Here is a 20,803-nt window from a genome sequence, read left to right as displayed (position 1 = left end):
CGATACTCCATGTGCCCCGCCTCCCATCTGCGTCAACTGCGGGGAGCACCATTCACCTTGCTCGCCTGACTGCAAAGTCTTTCAGAAAGAGCGCAAAATCATGGAATATAAGACCCTGGACCGGCTGACCTATACTGAGGCCAAACGGAAATATGACAGACTCCATCCTGTGAGAATGACATCTTCTTATGCAGCTGCTACAACAACTGTGCTAGCTCCATCAATTTCGAGACTTCCAGCCAACTCGATAAGCAGTAAGACTCCTCCTGCCCCCTTGCCCGTGGGGGGGCTCTACCCAACCGGTTGCTCCTGCACCACCTACCTCAGGAGCAACCTCCTCCCACCCGTCGGGGACGTACGTAACCGCTTCTCAGCCGGAGAAGCGTCTAACTTCTTCGGCTACTCTCGCCCGTAAGAGTTCCCTTGGGACCCTCCCTTCCCAGGGTTCCACCAGCGGGAAGGATGACGGCTGCCAGTGGCATAAGTCCTCACCAGCGGCCGGGCATAGGGCTTCACGATCCTCCTCTGTCCCGGAGACTGAATCGGTGAAGCCTTCCCAGCCGGTGAAACCCAAGGTTCAGCGAGAGAAGTCCAAGAGAAAGACCTCTAAGGCCAAAGAACTTGCGGTGGCACCAACCCCACCGCACCTTTCGCGCTCTGCGTCTGAGGATGAAGTCGAGATTCTAGCGTCCGCTGAGGACCTTGATCTCGCTGGTCCCTCAGACGCCATGGATGCCTCTCGTACGGGTACTGAATCGGTGGCAGTGAGTGAACAAGCGACGTAAATTGCCTTCCCAGTCCTTTCACGCCTTTCTCAGCCATGGACAATATCATCCTCCAGTGGAACTGCGGCGGTTTTTTCCACCATCTAGCTGACCTCCAACAACTTATCAGCCTTCACCCTTTCTTCTGCATTGCTCTGCAGGAAACTGGGTTTCCAGCAATGCGAACCCCCGCCCTCCGTGGCTATCAGGGTTATTATAAGAACCGGGCAGCATATGAAAGGGTGTCTGGTGGCGTCTGCCTCTATGTCCTTCACACTCTGCACAGCGAGTCTGTCCCTCTCCAAACACCTTTAGAGGCTGTCGCTGTTCGGGTGTGGACGCCACAGGCTGTTACCGTCTGCAGTATTTACCTTCCACCTGATGGTGCTGTCGCGCAGCATGTCCTGGCTGCTCTGATAGCCCAATTGCCGCCACCTTTCTTGCTATTGGGCGACTTCAACGCCCATAACCCTCTGTGGGGTGGGTCAGTGGCAACAGGTCGAGGCGCCATCGTTGAGCATTTATTGTCGCAGCTCGATCTCTCGATTTTAAATGATGGTGCCTTCACACACTTCAGTGTGGCGCATGGCACATGCTCCGCCATTGACCTTTCAATCTGTAGCCCTAGCCTCTTACCGTCTGTCCAATGGAGTGTGCATGACGACCTGTGTGGTACTGACCACTTTCCGAGCTTTCTGTCACTACCACAGCGTCACTCTTCTGGGCGCCCTAGCAGATGGGCTATGAATAAGGCTGACTGGGACTTGTTCTCCTCCACTGCCGCTCTTGAGCCTCTCTCTAATGACGACATTGATGCGGTGGTTCAATCGGTCACCACCGGCATCGTTACTGCCGCCGAATCTGCCATTCCCCGCTCCTCTGGGTCCCCTCGGCGGCGGACTGTGCCTTGGTGGTCGCCTGAGATTGCTGCAGCGATTACAGATTGCCGGCGGGCGCTACAGCGTCACAAGCGACATCCCTGCATTGAACACCTGATCACCTTCAAACGGCTGCGTGCGCGGGCCCGCCGCCTTATCCGCCAAAGCAAGCAGGAGTGCTGGGAGCGGTACCTGTCCACCATTGGCCTCCATGTCACTCCATCGCAGGTCTGGGCCAAGATTCGACGCGTCTACGGCTATCGGCCACCTGTCAGCGTCCCTGCGCTCTCACTGAATGGAGCAGTTTGTACTGACTCCGACGTCATTGCAAACCACTTAGCAGAGCATTTTGCTATGATTTCCGCTTCTGCGAATTACCCTAAGGCCTTCCGCTCCATTAAAGAGCGGATGGAACGTCGGAGCCTTTCGTTTCGCACCCACCATCCAGAATCGTACAATGTTCCATTCAGTGAGTGGGAATTCCGCAGTGCCCTTGCCGCTTGTCCTGATACCGCTCCTGGACCAGATAGCATCCACTGCCAGATGCTGAAACACCTCTCAGTGGACTGCCAGCGACGGCTCCTCGACCTTTACAATCGTATTTGGGTCGAGGGTGAGTTTCCGTCGCAGTGGCGGGCAAGTATCGTTATCCCCATTCTGAAACCAGGCAAGAACCCTTTGGCGGTGGACAGCTACCGCCCCATTAGCCTCACCAATGTTCTTTGCAAGCTTCTCGAACGGATGGTGAGCCGGCGCTTGACTTGGGTACTGGAGTCTCGGGGCCTTCTGGCTCCATCTCAGGGTGGGTTCCGTAAAGGCCGCTCCGCCGCCGACAATCTGGTGAGCCTGGAGTCGGCCATCCGTACTGCCTTTGCCCGCCGTCAGCACCTGGTCGCTGTCTTTTTCGACATGCAGAAGGCGTACGATACGACATGGCGTGATCACATCCTTTCTACACTTCATGGATGGGGTCTTCGGGGCCCTCTGCCGATCTTTATCAGAAATTTTCTGTCGTATCGTACCTTCCGCGTGCAAGTCGCAGCCTCATATAGTTCCACCCACGTCCAGGAGAACGGTGTGCCATAGGGTTCTGTTTTAAGTGTCTGCCTGTTTTTAATAGCCATTAACGGGCTCGCTGCGGCCGTGGGAAATTCTGTCTCTGCTTCCCTGTATGCTGACGACTTCTGCCTTTATTACAGCTCTACTGGCATTGCAGCTGTTGAACGTCAGCTACAGGGTGCTATCCGCAAGGCGCAGTCTTGGGCTGTAGCTCATGGGTTCCAGTTTTCGGCAGCCAAGACCTGCGTAATGCATTTCTGCCGGCGACGCACTGTCCACCCGAAGCCGCGGCTTTATCTTGCCGGCGAACTTCTTTCAGTGGTGGAATCACACAGGTTTTTAGGGGTGGTTTTCGATGCCCGGTTGACTTGGCTGCCTCATATCCGGCAGCTTAAACAGGCGTGTTGGCGGCATCTAAACGCTCTGAGATGCTCGAGCCACACCCGCTGGGGCGCCGACCGATTTACCCTGTTGCGGCTCTACCAGGCGTTAATCCAATCCCGTCTGGATTATGGTGGCCTGGCTTATGGCTCAGCATCCCCCTCTGCGTTGCGGGTGCTGGACCCAATACTACACAGCGGGATCAGACTTGCCACTGGTGCCTTCCGCACCAGACCTGTGGACAGCGTCCTTGTTGAGGCAGGTGTGCCTCCACTGCGGGTGCGATGCCAACAATTACTGGCTGCTTATGCTGCCCATGTTTTTAGCTTGCCCGGGCATCCAAATTACCGTGTCCTGTTCCCGCAGTCTGTCGTCCATCTGCCGGACCGTCGGCCCCGGTCGGGTTGTCCGATCGCCGTACACGTCAAGGAGCTTCTCTGCGGGCTTGGGTTTTTCCCTGTTCCACCCCCTTTCCAGGCGCCTCAGCGTACACCCCCGTGGTGTGTTCCTCGCCCTTGCCTTCGGCTCGACTTGGCACAGGGCTCGAAGGACTCGGTCCCTCCAGAGGCCTTCCGCCGCCGCTTTTATTCCATCCTGGCCAAATATCAGGGCTCTGGAATTGTTTACACCGACGGTTCGATGGTTGCTGGTCGTGTCGGGTAAGCGCTAACTCTAGGGGACCATTCCGAACAACGGTCCTTGGCGGCTGGCTGCAGCGTTTACACTGCTGAGCTAGTCGCCATCTTACGAGCCCTAGAGTATATCCGCTCCTGCTCAGGTGAGTCCTTCATGATCTGTAGCGATTCCCTGAGCGGTTTACGGGCTCTCGACCAGTGTTTTCCTCGTTCTCGTCTGGTGATGGCTATCCATGAGTCCCTGCATACTCATGCGCGTTGCGGCCGCTCTGTGGTCTTTGTGTGGACCCCCGGTCATGTCGGTATCCCGGGCAGTGAACATGTTGACCGCCTGGCGAAAGAGGCCACGTGTAAACCATCTCTGGATGTTGGCCTCCCAGAGACTGATTTGCGGGCAGTCCTCTGCCGAAAAGTTTTTGCGCTTTGGGACGCTGAATGGCGCGATCGGATCACACCCAATAAACTCCGTGCCATTAAGGAGACGACGACTCTGTGGCGGTCATCCATGCGAGCCAACCGCAGGGAATCAGTCGTCCTTTGTCGGCTCCGCATTGGCCACTCCCGGCTGACACACAGTTATTTACTGCGCCGGGAGGACCCTCCTCTATGTCGATGTGGGGCGGCTTTGACAGTGGCCCACATTTTGATGGCCTGCCCCCTTTTAGCTGTGGTCAGGCAGACATTTGCGCTGCCTGATACGCTCCCTGCCCTTTTAACAGACGACTCCACTATGGCTGACTTAGTTTTACGTTTTATTCGGGCAGGGGGATTTTATCATTTAATCTGAGTGTTTCTGTTTTATTTTATTGTTTTGTGTTGATTCTGGCCTTTGGCCTATGATTTTAAACTGATTTTTTTAAATGTGTTTCTAAGTGGTTGGCTTTTCCTTTTTTATTTCTATGGTCGGCCAACCACCGTCACTCTCTGTGTGGTTTTAGTCCGTTTTGTCTTGTCTTTGTCTCAGTTTCTCTTGTTCTGTATCGTCTGTGATCTATTCTGTTCCTCGTTTTTATTCTCTGTGGGTGTTCTTTGTATTTGGAAAAAGGGACCGATGACCGTAGCAGTCTGGTCCCTTTAATCCCCAAAACAAACCAACCAACCAACGAGTCTTTCCTTTCCTATTTAGAATGGCTGTGTATGGAGACAGATGTGTATTAGAAAAGGTTCTGTCGTAAGTGTAACTATCCTGTATTTATTCACAGTATGTTGCTCGTATTAGGGGCACCCTGTTAGTAGTGCTGCTGGTGCTGCTGCTGCTGGTGCTACTACTACTACTACTACTACTACTACTACTAATGTTCTCTCTCTCTCTCTCTCTCTCTCTCTCTCTCTCTCTCCACACACACACACACACACACACACACACACACACAGTGGCAAGGGACTGAGTGAGGTGCACAGTGGTTAGCACACTGGACTCGCATTCGGGAGATCGGCGGCTCAAACCAGTCTGTGGCCATCCTGATTTAGGTTTTCCGTGATTTCCCTAAATCGCTTCAGGCAAATGCTGGAATGGTTCCTTTGAAAGGGCATGGCCCTTCTCCCCTGATCTGAGCTTGTGCTCAGTCTCTAATGACCTTGTTGTCGACGGGACATTAAACACTAATTTTCTCACCTCACAGTGGCAAGGTTATCATTCTTCTTTAAAAGGAAGAAGTTGACAGACAGCTGAAATAGCTTATCTATTGCATTTAGCACACTCGTCTTGTGTTTAGTCCCATTGTAGCACAAAACGACACACTGTCATTATATTTTTAATTCCCTTGTAATACTACTCTCTGTTGCGGAAGTTTACTAGTTTTCTGGTTCATATGTTCAGTACCAGTTGTATCACATTTAAGATATCAAAACCCCACAAACTCCTCCAAGCAATGAACACCTAAGTGCTGTATATACAATATGTGGAGCAGATGGAGTACTGTTGGACCACTTGTGTGTGGCATACATAACTGCAAATTCGCTATGTGGAATAGTTTTATCACAGGAGTCCTAAATATTAACTACCTAGCTGTTAGTCATTTTTGTAATTGGTAAACTTGCCCTTGTTACATAGGTAAAACTACTTTTTTTGCTCGGCATGTAGCAGTGTAGTGTGGAGAGCCTAGTTACTAAGCATAAAGTTGTAAGGCAACCAATAACAGATATTTACTTCTTTAAACTTAGTTTGTGTTTCATGTGAACTTAAAATACTTCACAGCTAAAATGTACAGAATGTTGTTATAATAATGGGGCAAATATTCAGGTTACAATTCCGCTTTTTGTGAGAAAACTGTGTCTTTCAGTTACTTTCTTTTGGGCAGGTACTACAGTTGCGCAAAATTTCTGAGGTGACAATATTTCTGCCATTCACTGTAATTTTTATTTATTTTCTACTAATGAGCAATTTCAGCTATTGTGCCATTTTCAAGTGGTATTTGCTCTGCACAAGGGCAAACCCCCTAGTTGTCCAGGCACCAGCATATGGCAAGCAGTAAATTACAACAATGTATCATGTGTACTACAAAAACAGTTTATGAACAGCAGGAGAAATGAAAAAACTTTCCTCTGCAAGTCGACTGTAGTCAAATAAATGTTCATAGTTTGGTGATTGTTGAACAGGTAATAACGTCAGCAACTGAGTGCACATAGAGGCATTGGTCTCATTTGTGTCAACATAAAAACTCTTTAAACTATTTTGTACTAGTTGTACACTTATTTTAATATTTAATTGTAAATATGTTGCAAATAATTCCCTATAGTTAAAGAGGAACAATGATGTACATAAAAACAATATCAGAAGAAAGACATTCATTACTCCACATTAAGGTTGTCTTTAGCACAAAACAGGGTGCACAGTGCTGCAACAAAAATTTTTGAGTCTTACCCAGTGGCATAAAATGTCAGTCGGCAAATTAAAATTTTAAAACGAACTGAAAGTTTCTCCTTGAAAACTTTCTGTTCCGTAGAAGAATTTCTATTAGTGTAATCTGTGATAATTGGTGGGTAGGAATTACTAACTCATGTCTGTATATTTAAAATAAAAATGTTCAGCATGTAGCCATATTTAGAAATTAATTTGAGATGTGAATTGAAAATGACCCATTCCACATCATTAAGATTAATCATGCAAAGTAATCCTTGGAACATGAAACCAGCCAACTGTTTACCCACCATGTGCTGGTGACCGTATGCATTGGTGACTTGTCCTTACTCATGTCAACTACTGCTTGAAAATGGCCAAAATTGGTCATTAGTGGAAAACAATCAATAATTACAATGGGTGGTGGAAATGGGCCAATAGTGGAAAATAAACAATAATTTCAGTGAATGGTGGATGTGTTGTCATTCCAGATATGGTCACTTTCATTGTCAGTGATATGCTCTGAGATTGAAGGTGGAGGACTCATTTGGTTGAATGACATTTTATTACCCTTCGAAAAAAAAGTATTGCATCAAAGTTTTTTAATTTCATTGTTAATTTAATAATGGAAAATCCTTGTAGAGTGTAAATAATTTCGGGGCAAAAATAACAAACAACTTAGCAAATTGTAGAGGCATTGAATTGTCCACAGGCATCAAAAAAACTGTCTATGGCTTGGGAAAAGATTCATTTAAAAGCTAGAGAGATTTGTCATGTTTATGTGCCTGTTGATGAATTGATGCCTCTGACTTTAAACTTCAGTCCCCTGCTTTTGTTTTACATCCCAAATTTAGGGATGTTAACTTTTTATGATATTTCTCCAAGTTTTGCAGTTGGCATTGTATTTCTGTGTGAAATTAAGAAATGCTGGAACATATAAGACTTCAGCATTCAACAGTCATGTATTGCATGAAAATTTTAAACCTATAATTTATTATAGTGGTGAATGTTCCTTAGGTTTATCAGACATCCCAGGTGAATCCATGGTGAAGACATATTGTCCAAAGTGTATGGATGTTTATACACCAAAATCTTCACGACACCACCATACTGATGGGGCATATTTTGGTACAGGTTTTCCACAGATGTTGTTTATGGTGCATCCAGAATACCGTCCAAAGCGACCAGCTAACCAGTTTGTACCTCGGTAAGACCCTATAAGTTTTGAGTTCACCTGTGCGTGCGTGCGTATGCATGCATGGGCATGCGCGTGTGTGTTCACCATTTGTGAATATCATTTCAGCTGAACATATTATTCTGCAGAACTGGCTTGTTGCAGACAGTGCATCTGTGATGATCTGTCATTGATGAGCTGTACTTGTCAACGTTTATACAATGCTTCTCAGATGTTATATTTTTCAATAATTGAATGATCAGAATTGTTTTTGCCCTGTAAAAACAATCCGTTACCTATTGTACTCAGTTTGTTTACACTTGTACATTCTGAAGTATCAGTTTGGTGAAATAACTTGTAGTTGATCTTTGATTTTTCTTAGGGATACCAGGTGACATATTATGTGAAAGTGATAGAGATCTTTGTTGGCACTGATATGTCTGATTAAAATTTCATTTCTGATTTGATGGGTGAGGCCAACCCAAAAAATAGCCAATTCTAGTATTACTGGAGTAATATGGTTTGATAGCATTTTTTCTGCATTTGCTGCTTATGTCATACATAAAGTTCTCAAATTAAGTATTATCATTATCTTGAATTCCTTAATTTTTTTACTCTTAATAATGTGAATAGCTGGTTGTCAAGGGGATCACTAATATTGATAAGATTTCACTTAGGTAAAAAATTTCTGTAACGAATTAGTCACATAACACAATTTGATTACTGAAAAATTATTACTATGAACATAAAATGTTCGATTTAATTTATCCGGAGGGAGAAAATAAGTGTCTAATCCCCCTCCTGCCCACACTGAAACTGAATTTGTGTGGTCTCTCCCTGTCATGCTAGAAAAGCCAACTAGTACCTTTAAGGCTCCCATAAACAATCACACTTGTTTGTCAAATGTGCTCTTTCCTATCCCTGGCTTTATTGAATAAGCCCACAGACTTCCGAACAAAGTTTATCAATTTAAACTTACTTTTGAAACAGATGCTGTTCATGTTGTGAAGTATTTTGATACAAGCAGAAATGACTACCAATGCAGAGAAAGCATTTCTTGCGTTGACTTTGACACTGCTTATAAATAAAAAAAAGCAAACAAGATTATTGCCCAGGCAATAGTTGAAACTGAGAAAAATATACCCACAAAAATCTGCAAAAGTATAATGATCTATAATAAAATCTGCTAAAGGAAATAGTGTACACAGAACCTGACAGTTACATCAACGTTTTCCAAATGGACAGTCAGTAACTTGTTACTTTGCACTCATGTTGAAAAAGAACACCAAAGTATTCACAGATTCAATGTCTTCTTGATCCTCGGACAGTTCATTAAAATACCACAATGTGGAACACACATTGTCTTTGGAGGAACTGGAGGGCTTCAGTTATGTTCTTTTTATTTTATTGCACTCCTGTTTGTATGTTGTGTGTAGAATACTGATTTTCTTCTTAATATATACCTGTGTAATATATGGTTGGGAAAGATGCAACACCTCCACCATTTTGGTAACTGTCAGTGCTCTTTTGTTTTTGTCCTTGATTGTAGTTTCCACAATCTTGGAAACTCACAATACAGAGAAAGAAATTGCAATAAAAAATTGTTGTTTATTAAATAAGTGTGTCTTCAGATTTTCTGGCAAACGCGATCTGTTTGACAAACATGTTACTCACAAACAGTCAAGTATTTGACAAAGCCTGTCGACGGCTCAGTGCTTCTGCTTTTCAGAGCACTGTCTCCTTTACTCCTCAAGCACTGACATTCTACCAGAACTTTACTATGCAATTAAACAAAGCTAGTGATGTTTGACAAATTGTGTGTGTGTGTGTGTGTGTGTGTGTGTGTGTGTGTGTGTGTGTGTGTTTTGGGGGGAGGGAGGGGGGGCTTTAGAGTGTGGAAGGAGTCTCTGTGCGCTCTACTAAATTTCTATTAGCCCCAATTTCTTCAAGAAGTAATGACACAAGTATTTTGTGTCTAATTGGCCTCAGTTGAGTAGCATTGGAAGATCCCCTGTAGCCCAGTGTGCACTCTTCCTCTGTGCGCGTCGTGTCCGGGTGCTAATTGAAGTTCCCATAGGCAGTCATTACATCTACCATGAGTGTAATCTGCCTTGTGTTTAAGCCCAAAGTTGCAGAAGTTCTCTTAAAAAATAATTTCGGCATCATTAGCTCGTCGTGTTTTTATTTATGGCTTTTAGTCCATTATTTAACACATTGCCTCCTGATCCAGCTGCCTAGTCTAGATTTTACTTTTGCCTTAGTGATGGTTACGACAGGTTCATCTACATCTACGTACGTACTCCGCAATCCACCATACGGTGCGTGGCGGAGGGTACCTTGTACCACAACTAGCATCTTCTCTCCCTGTTCCACTCCCAAACAGAACGAGGGAAAAATGACTGCCTATATGCCTCTGTACGAGCCCTAATCTCTCTTCTCTTATCTTTGTGGTCTTTCCGCGAAATGTAAGTTGGCGGCAGTAAAATTGTACTGCAGTAAGCCTCAAATGCTGGTTCTCTAAATTTCCTCAGCAGCGATTCATGGAAAGAACGCCTCCTTTCCTCTAGAGACTCCCACCCGAGTTCCTGAAGCATTTCCGTAACACTCGTGTGATGATCAAACCTACCAGTAACAAATCTAGCAGCCCGCCTCTGAATTGCTTCTATGTCCTCCGTCAATCTAACCTGATCCCAAATGCTCAAGCAGTACTCAATAATAGGTCGTATTAGTGTTTAATAAGCAGTCTCCTTTACAGATGAACCACATCTTCCCAAAATTCTACCAATGAACCGAAGACGACTATCCGCCTTCCCCACAACTGCCATTACATGCTTGTCCCACTTCATATCGCTCTGCAATGTTACGCCCAAATATTTAATCGACGTGAATATGTCAAGCGCTACACTACTAATGGAGTATTCAAACGTTACAGAATTCTTTTTCCTATTCATCTTCATTAATTTACATTTATCTATATTTAGAGTTAGCTGCCATTCTTTACACCAATCACAAGTCCTGCCCAAGTCATCTTGTATCATCCTACAGTCGCTCAATGACGACACCCACCTGTACACCACATCATCAGCAAACAGACACACATTGCTATCCACACTATCCAAAAGATCATTTATGTAGATAGAAAACAGCGGACCTACCACACTTCCCTGGGGCACTCCAGATGATACCCTCACCTCCGATGAACACTCACCATCGAGGACAATGTACTGGGTTCTATTACTTAAGAAGTCCTCAAGCCACTCACATATTTGGGAACCAATCCCATATTCTCGTACCTTAGTTAGGAGTCTGCAGTGGGGCACCGAGTCAAACACTTTCTGGAAGTCAAAGAATATGCCATCCGTCTGATACCCTTCATCCATGGTTTGCAAGATATCATAAAAAAAGGGCGAGTTGCGTTTCGCAGGAGCGATGCTTTCTAAAGCTGTGCTGATGCATGGACAGCAACTTCTCTGCCTCAAGGAAATTCATTATATATAGTAAGATGGTGGACAGTGCAGTGCATTGTATTGAGAATGCTCTTGTGATGATCGGAAAAGTGGCAGAAGGAGGAAGATATATGAAGAAGGAAATGAAGAACGACTTACTAGAGGCGGTGAGTGAAATAAGAAAATGCTTAGAAACAAAAACAACGGAGGAGGAGGAGAATAGGAATCCTACAAGAGAGGTTAGGAACATCCAACAAGAAGAGACGAACAGGGTAGAAGACAGCCGCACTGCTAGACAACTAGCGACATCTATTGGAGAAACGCAAGAAACAGCATGTAGTAGACAGTGCGTGCTGGGCGCCTAGCGACAAATATTGATTACGCAGGAAACAGCACATAGCGGACAGAGGCAGACAGAAGAGACACCTACAGGATCTGAGAACTACTTCAATGGAGACATCATTGTGGGTAGCTTTCTGGAAAAAGCAAAAAAAGATGGAAATAAGACGGAAATTGGAGAACTGAGGCATAAAGTGGAGGAGATAACTGATTTCCTAAGAAACCAGCTAGGGATATTAATACAGGAGCAAATAAAGAAAACTCTAGAGAAGGGATGCCACCTAGACCCAGAGAAAACCAAAACTGATGGAAACAACATACAAACTAAATACAACAACAAAGTTGAACCAGAGGGAATGACAATATACAGAAATCCTCTGCTCCAGCAACAAAATCAGCTACAAGTCCAAATCAGTGCACATGAGCAACATAATAAAATCCGAAATCAGGTTAATGAACTAGAGGAACCAACTTGGAGTACTGTGGTAGGGAGGAGCTGGTACAGAAGAAACCAGAGTAATAATAAAACCATAATAGGTACAAAAAAAGACGAAGAAATGCAAGCAGCAGAAACAACAGCGTGGCTATACATCGGTAACTTAAAGAGAACCACCACAACTGCTACAGTAGTGAAATACGTTAACAAGAACAGAATACTGGGACAACTAGAATGTGAAGAACTGCACACACTGGGCGACAAAAAAGCTTTCAAAGTAGGCATTTCGTTTGAAAAGCTACAAATCGCACAAGAACCAGAATTCTGGCCAGAAAACATAAAAGTACATAAGACTTCGTTTCCCAAGACGATCAATGTAAGAGGGAGCAGAGCTCAACTAAACTAAGAAGAAAACCAGAAGAGCAAGAAATAAAAGCAGTCTTGTGGAATACAGAGGGAGTAAAAAGTGCTCTTAACCTAACACCAACAGACATTCTGCAAAATTTGGATCTTGCAATTCTAACAGAAACCTTCCTGATACAGCTGGCAACATAAAGATTTCTAAAATTATCACCTAATGGCAAAGAACGGAGAAAGAGGACGACCCATGGGAGGAATATCTATCCTACTGAAACCCTGGATGATGCTCACCAAAAAAATCATAAAACAAGAAAATAGTATGCTAGTAGAAGCAGCAAACATAAATATAATTGCAACGTATTTTAAATCGCACACAAATGCTGTAGAAATAATTGACGAAATATTCACACTCATCAAACAATGTGACAGCAAACCCATCATTATTGCAGGCGATCTCAACTGCAGAATACACACAGAAAACTATAAAACAAAACTAGTCATTGAAACCCTAAAAGAAGATGGTTTCACCCTACTTAACGATAGACAGATACCTACATACATATGCCACAATGGGAAAAGCACCATTGATATCGCATTAACTAGAGGAGAAATAGAAGGAAATATTCAACCAATATGGCATGACTCCATTACTACTATATGAAAGCACATTCCAATCCAGATAAAAATAAATATCGTCACGTCACCGCCAGCAAGAAAGACCCACCAAATCACACAAAGAAAAATTGATATAGAAAAATTAACAAACCAGCAAGAACAATTAACACAAATAGAAACTTTAATAGAGAAAGGAGACCTTGAAAAAGCAACAGACCAAATGGAAGACCTCCTAAAAAAATTCAGTGATACAAACAAACCCAAAAACAAGGACGGCAAAAAGATAGTTCGATGCTGAATGCTACAGCAAAAGGAACACTGTTCTAAGAATGCTCCACAGATTAAGAAACCAGCATGACGAGGAAACATACAAGCTGTACGCAGAAGAGAGGAGAATCTACAAAAAACTAATAGAAGAGAAGAAAAAAGAATATATATAAAGAGAGGCAAAAAGAGAAGTGGATGAAGCAGAGAAAGACCCATACATAGCAGCAAGACCAAGAAAAGTGGCTCATACACCAAATACAGACTTGAAGGAATGGGAAGACCACTTCAGTAAGATACTGAACAAACGAAGAATCAAAACACCCCCAAAGAAAGAGAAACATCATCAAACTAAGTAAAAAGACAATATATGGGAACCTCTAAATGAAGAAGAAGATGTGAAAGAAGTAATAAAAGCACTGAAGAACAAGAAAGCAGCAGGACCCGATACTATATATAATGAACATATAAAAGATGCAAAAGAGGCCCTCCAAGATGTGTGGAACAAACTATTTAACAAATGCCTGGAACTTGGAAGAATTCGGACACAATGGAGACACTCGACAATAAAAGTTATCTACAAAGGTAGAGGAGACCCAATGGACCCAAACAAGTACAGAGGCATAGGCCTGGAAAATACTCAATTCAAGATGTTTTCAAAGATAACATAAAAAATCCAAGCCTCTGTGGACAGTCATCTCCCAGAACGACAAATGGGTTTCAGATCTGGAAGATCAACACTTACGGCAGTCAGGCTTCTTCTAAACAACATCGACGAAGCGCTACAAAAGAAACAAATGTTCTACACAGTGTTCATAGACTTTACCAAAGCCTTTGACCTACTGGAAAGAGATCTCATAGTCCGAAAACTGGAAAACACAATGGGAGAAGATAGCGTATGGGCAAGAATAATAAAGTCAATTCTCAAATACAACTTAATCACAATATCAGACAACCTCTCCTTTTCGAACCCCATTCTGCAATCGAACGGAGTCTTACAGGGTGACCCAATGAGCTCTTTGCTCTACATTCTTGCCACTGAAGTAGTACTCCGAATTGGAGAAAATGAAGATGATGTATATGTATATGCATACGCTGACGACATAGCTGTAGGTTCAACAGATATACAGAAGCTGCAATCATTGAGAAAATAGACAAATGGTGCAGTGAACACAAACTACACATAAGCATAACAAAGACAGAAATGGTAATTTTCAGGAAAGGAGGCAAAACACCCAAGAATGTGGAAATCAGCATCAGAGGACAAAAAATTAAAATCTCATCAGACTTTAAATGCCTAGGAGTGACATTGCAACCTACAGCCAAATGCTTCACAAAACATACAACAGACTGTGCAGCCCAAGCAATAATAGCAATACAGGACATCAAAAACATCCGCCTACTCAGTCTAGAAACAGCCATGAAACAATTCAACACAAAAATCTTGCCAATCCTGGCCTATGGGATGTAGGTTATATGGGACCACCTGACAGAAAAAAATCTAGAAACACTAGAAAAGGTAAAATCGATCTATCTAAAAAAGAGCACTAGTTCTCTCAAAGAGAACAAGATCTAGACTAGTGTACCTGCTAGCGAGAGAGACATTCCTAATTGAAGACATCAGACTTCGATATATGATGCCACACACCAGGGCTTCCAGAAAGCAACTGAAGATCATGGAGGACAAACGAGAAAAAATATGACCGGAGTTCTATGGCACTGAAGCAATGACGAACCACTCATGGACAGCACCAAACTTTGAACAGCGACATGTCGTAACTAGACTTTCTATTCACGGCTTTCGTCATCTAATCTGCAAAAACAAAACTTATTACGACCCAACCACAACATGTGTATGTGAACTGTGTAACGAAGCCTGTGAACGATATCACATAGAACTGTGCAGTAAAAGAGTGAAATCGATAAATGAATATGCAAAAATGTAAAATGTTAAGCAAAGTAACTGTATATGGCTATTTGGCTGCAATTTTATTAAATAAAAAAAAAAAATTACATTCGAATTGAGAATATGTTCGAGAATCCTGCAACAAACCAATGTTAAGGATATTGGTCTGTAATTTTGAGGATCCATCCTTCTACCCTTCTTATATACAGGTGTCACCTGTGCTTTTTTCCAGTCGCTCGGGACTTTGTGTTGGGCAAGAGATTCGCGATAAATGCAAGCTAAGTAAGGAGCCAATGCAGTAGAGTACTCTGTAAAACCAAATTGGAATCCCATCAGGACCTGGCGATTTATTTATTTTCAACCCATTCAGCTGCTTCACAACCCCAGGGATGTCGATCACTATGTCCTCCATACAGGAATCTGTACGAGACTCAAACGGCGGTATGTTTGTACGATCCTCATGCGTGAAAGATTTCTCAAATACTAAATTTAAAATTTCAGCTTTCGGTTTGCTGTTTTCCGTTGCCATGCCAGACTGATCAGTGAGTGACTGGATGGAAGCGTTAGATCCGCTTACCGATTTTATGTAAGACCAGAATTTCCTTGGGTTTTCAGAAAGATCTTTTGCTAAGGTATGACGGTGGTAGTGGTTGTATGCTTCGCGCATCGCTCTTTTTACAGCAGCACGAATCTCTACTAACTTTTGCCTGTCCTTATTCTCCCAATCTTTCTTGTACCGCTAGTGCAACTGTCTTTGCTTCCTGAGCATTCTCCGAATTGCTCTGGGTCTTTTACGTCCATAACCCACTTTTTTGGCACATACTTGTCCAATGCGTGATTTACAATGTGTTTAAAATTTGCCTATAATTCTTCCACGTCCATTGTACCGGAATTAAATGAAGTCGATTCATTTACTAAGTGGGATGCTAACAACTGTTTATCTGCTCTTTCTAGTAAGAATACTCTAGTAGCCTTCTTGACCGACTTCTTAACTTTTATAACCGTAGTTGTAATGACAACATCATGATCACTAATCCCTGTCCCAACACTGACACCGTCGATGAGGTCTGGTCTGTTCATGGCTACCACATCTAAAATATTTACATTACGCGTTGGCTGTCGATTTTGCTGCTGAAGGCAGTTTTCGGATAATGTGTTCAAAAGTAATTCACACGACGGCTTGTCTGTACCACCTATAATGAATCCATAGACATCCCAGTCTATACTAGGTGGGTTGAAGTCGCCTCCGACTAAAATAGCATGATCCGGGTACTTCTGCGATACAGAGTGTAGACTCCCTTTGAATGATTCTAGAACTGTCACGGTGGAACCTGGTGGCTGGTAATAACACCCAACAATTAACTTTATTTCTCCTAGCCCTGTTAAACATGTCCAGATAACTTCACAATCACACTCTACTTTGACCTCAGTAGACACAATATTTTTGTCAACTGCAATGAAGACACCACCTCCTACAGTGTCTAATCTGTCTTTCCGATACATGTTCCAACCCTCACTAAATATTTCAGAACTTCCTATCTCAGGGTTCAGCCAGGTCTCAGTCTCGAGAATAATTTGCATGCCACACGCTTCCTGGAGGGCAATAAATTCAGGAACTTTATTCCGAACACTCTGACAATTTACTGCTAATATCTTGATAACTGAAGTGTGTTTACACTGAGCTCGTCCTGATTTCCCTGCCTGCACGTCGACTGATGAGTGTCCATCAGGACACCTCGCACTACTGCCTAGCCTAAAAAAAACGCAATGTGCACACCACAAGTACTCTGCTACCCAAGTAGCCGCTTCTTTGTGTAGTGCACCCCTGAGCTATCTAGGGGCATCCTAAAATTCCCCACCCAATAGCGCAAGTCTAGAAATCTGCAACAAAGACCGTCACATAGTCGATGAAGCCTCTGGTTGAGACCCTCCTCCCGGCTCCAAACCAAAGGATCCCGATCCACCCTGGGAACGATGCTGCAAATAGAGAGCTCTGCTTGCACCCTGTGTGCGAGGCCAGTGATCTTCACCAAATCCGCCAGCCGCCTGTACGAACTGAGGATTGCCTCAGAACCCAAGTGACAGGCATCATTGGTGCCAACGTGAGCAACTACTTGCAGACAACTGCACCATTGCTGGCTGAATTGCTTCACAGCCGCCACCATTGGACACTGCTCTACCCTCCTCAACATCTGGCACTGTAGGAAGGCCACAAGTATTGCTTTGTGCTGCATGATATTGTGCTTTCCAGGGTTTTTAGCAACAGCAGCAGACATTGGGCATGAGGCGAGATCCTTTATCGACTTGGCACATGCACGTATCTCATTTCAGGCCCATACAGAATGCAGCGCCGACATCACAGTCAAATTCTCCACGGTCATATGCACGGTGATGCGTCTGTATCTCTTCCCCCCATATTCACGGATTCTGAGGACAGCATGACCATAGCAGCCGCCAGAGTGTGTCACCACGACACTGCAGGACAACCCCATGGAGACGGAGCCTTTGCCGCCTCCGCCACCTCTCATCCTACCAATGGAGCTGGACCTGCCCACGCCACAGAGTCTGACACCTTCTGCATCTTAGTATGGACCTCAGGATGTGGACGAGTACTCTTCTGGACATTTTCCGGGGCATTTCCACCAGAGTGAAGGGCAGATGGCGGGGTGTGACCGGGTGTCTCTCACGTCCCATGCAGCCACAGCTTCTGGTCCGTCAGAGGTTCTATGCTCTTGCCCTGCCCCCCCCCCCCCCCCCTGCCCATTGTTGTTTTCCGTATACAATGACAGTCTATTGCTTTGGGAGGGGGGGAGGAGGGAGGGAATGTTAGGGTGTAAAGTCAGCTCCAGCTGTGAGAAGAGCTCAGCCAATTGCATGCTGACCGATCTCCCTCAAGGAACAAGGAAAACAATGTGACAGCAGCGGCCCCTAGGTGAACAGGACACAAGTGGTACGCCCCACTGTTGGAACCCACTTCTATAGCAGTGTCAACATTAGCCACTTCGTTAGGAATCTCTATGTTGTGGTTGTCTATTCTGAAGAAGACTGATTATTTTGTGTGTCACCCTTTGCTTGCGACACGTCTCAAAGTTGGCCAATTGCTGCACCTTTAGTGGTCCTTAGCAGCCACCTTTAGTTCTACTTTATTCCTCCATACTGTAACCCCAAAAATTATCATAGGTCTTATTACAGGGGTGTAGATCCAGTCCATGCTGTGAGGGCTAAGACCCCAGTTCTTTTTCCCCCCACTGGTTGTTCTCGTGCACATGAGAGTATGTTTTCCCTTAGAACATATATTCGGTATGTGAGGGGTTCATGTTAGTTTTGTATGCAGGCTTACCGCTAGATACTTTAGTACCCCCTCTGCAGGTAGAGTTTTACTGAAAAGCATGCTTCCTCATGACCATTACAAAAACAATTTTACTTGGACCTACCCTTAGATCCTGTTTCCTACACCAGTTTTGTACAATATTTAGAGTGCATTGTGTCGCTGTTCTACCAGTACTTACAAATTTGGCAAGTATTGCTATGACTGAATCATCTGTGTATCCCTGATAAAAATAATGTTCACCACTTATCACCTTTATGAGCTCACTTGAAGGTCGTGTTTCCAAAAGCCGCCTCAGTATTAAGGAAGATGGAAAATGACATTTCCTGGAAGAGTAGTACTTTTTCTACGTTCCCAACAAGTTTGCGAAGTGCTGTTTTGCATGATTTTCCTGGTTCATCATGTAACATGCACATGAACTAGGCTTTTTAAATGTGTTTACAGGGTTATATGCCCCAGGAAATCTGGGGAAAACCCGGGAATTTTTTCATCCAGGAGAGAGCCGGAAAAATTGGGAATTTTTTTGGAATTCTGGGAGTTTTCATTGTTTTACTTTTGAATTATATATATATATATATATATATATATATATATATATATATATATATTTTTTTTTTTTAGCCCACTACTGTAGAATAATACTCCAGCAATAAAACAACATAAGAGAGAAAAACACCAATGTGAAACTTAAGTTGCAAAGAAAATGTGCTCTTTAAAACAGCAAAACACAGTGCACACACAAGTGTCTGCCAACAGCAAAATGTCAGGGGCTTCAGGATGAAGACCATGCAGTACAGTGCAAAATATATATATGGTTATAATAGATGGAAACATTCCACGTAGGAAAAATACATCTAAAAACAAAGATGATGTGACTTACCAAATGAAAGTGTTGGCAGGTCAACAGACACACAAACATACACACAAAATTCAAGCTTTCACAACAAAACTGTTGCCTCATCAGGAAAGAAGGAAGGAGAGGGAAAGACGAAAGGATGTGGGTTTTAAGGGAGAGGGTAAGGAGTCATTCCAATCCCGGGAGCGGAAAGACTTACCTTAGGGGGAAAAAAGGACGGGTATACACTCGCGCGCGCGTGCACACACACACACACACACACACACACACACACACACACACACACACACACACACACACATATCCATCCACACATATACAGACACAAGCAGACATATTTAAAGACAAAGAGTTTGGGCAGAGATGTCAGTCGAGGCAGAAGTGCAGGGGCAAAGATGTTGTTGAATGACAGGTGAGGTATGAGTGGCGGCAACTTGAAATTAGCGGAGATTGAGGCCTGGTGGATAACGGGAAGAGAGGATATATTGAAGAGCAAGTTCCCATCTCCGGAGTTCGGATAGGTTGGTGTTAGTGGGAAGTATCCAGATAACCCGGACGGTGTAACACTGTGCCAAGATGTGCTGGCCGTGCACCAAGGCATGTTTAGCCACAGGGTGATCCTCATTACCAGCAAACACTGTCTGCCTGTGTCCATTCATGCGAATGGACAGTTTGTTGCTGGTCATTCCCACATAGAATGCATCACAGTGTAGGAAGGTCAGTTGGTAGATCACGAGGGTGCTTTCACACGTGGCTCTGCCTTTGATCGTGTACACCTTCCGGGTTACAGGACTGGAGTAGGTGGTGGTGGGAGGGTGCTTGGGACAGGTTTTACACCGGGGGCAGTTACAAGGGTAGGAGCCAGAGGGTAGGGAAGGTGGTTTGGGGATTTCATAGGGATGAACTAAGAGGTTACGAAGGTTAGGTGGACGGCGGAAAGACACTCTTGGTGGAGTGGGGAGGATTTCATGAAGGATGGATCTCATTTCAGGGCAGGGTTTGAGGAAGTCGTATCCCTGCTGGAGAGCCACATTCAGAATCTGATCCAGTCCCGGAAAGTATCCTGTCACAAGTGGGGCACTTTTGTGGTTCTTCTGTGGGAGGTTCTGGGTTTGAGAGGATGAGGAAGTGGCTCTGGTTATTTGCTTCTGTACCAGGTCGGGAGGGTAGTTGCGGGATGCGAAAGCTGTTGTCAGGTTGTTGGTGTAATGCTTCAGGGATTCCGGAAAACCCAAAGTTTGGTACAGGTTTATTGATGACATCTTCATGATCTGGACTCACAGTGAAGAACTACTCCAGAATTTCCTCTCCAACCTCAACTCCTTTGGTTCCATCAGATTCACCTGGTCCTACTCCAAATCCCATGCCACTTTCCTTGATGTTGACCTCCACCTGTCCAATGACCAGCTTCACACGTCCATCCACATCAAACCCACCAACAAGCAACAGTACCTCCATTACGACAGCTGCCACCCATTCCACATCAAATGGTCCCTTCCCTACAGCCTAGGTCTTCGTGGCAA

At 44.3% G+C, this 20,803-nt stretch overlaps 1 protein-coding gene across 3 annotated transcripts in view; it reads left to right on the top strand.

The window, feature by feature from the left end:
- The window catches only part of LOC124555662 (casein kinase II subunit beta-like), an 87,463-nt gene that overhangs the window by 29,264 nt on the left and 37,396 nt on the right, over positions 1–20,803 (top strand). For all 3 annotated transcript variants that reach the window (XM_047129647.1, XM_047129646.1, XM_047129645.1), the window contains exon 6: positions 7,574–7,763. In XM_047129647.1, coding sequence (XP_046985603.1) covers positions 7,574–7,763 — 190 coding nt within the window. The remainder of the gene's footprint in view (positions 1–7,573; positions 7,764–20,803) is intronic.

This window comes from Schistocerca americana, chromosome X, assembly GCF_021461395.2.
Source record: "Schistocerca americana isolate TAMUIC-IGC-003095 chromosome X, iqSchAmer2.1, whole genome shotgun sequence".
In the NCBI taxonomy this organism is placed as follows: Eukaryota; Metazoa; Arthropoda; class Insecta; order Orthoptera; family Acrididae; genus Schistocerca; species Schistocerca americana.
Note: the sequence above shows the minus strand (reverse complement) of the source record. Positions and strands in the feature narration are given on the sequence as shown.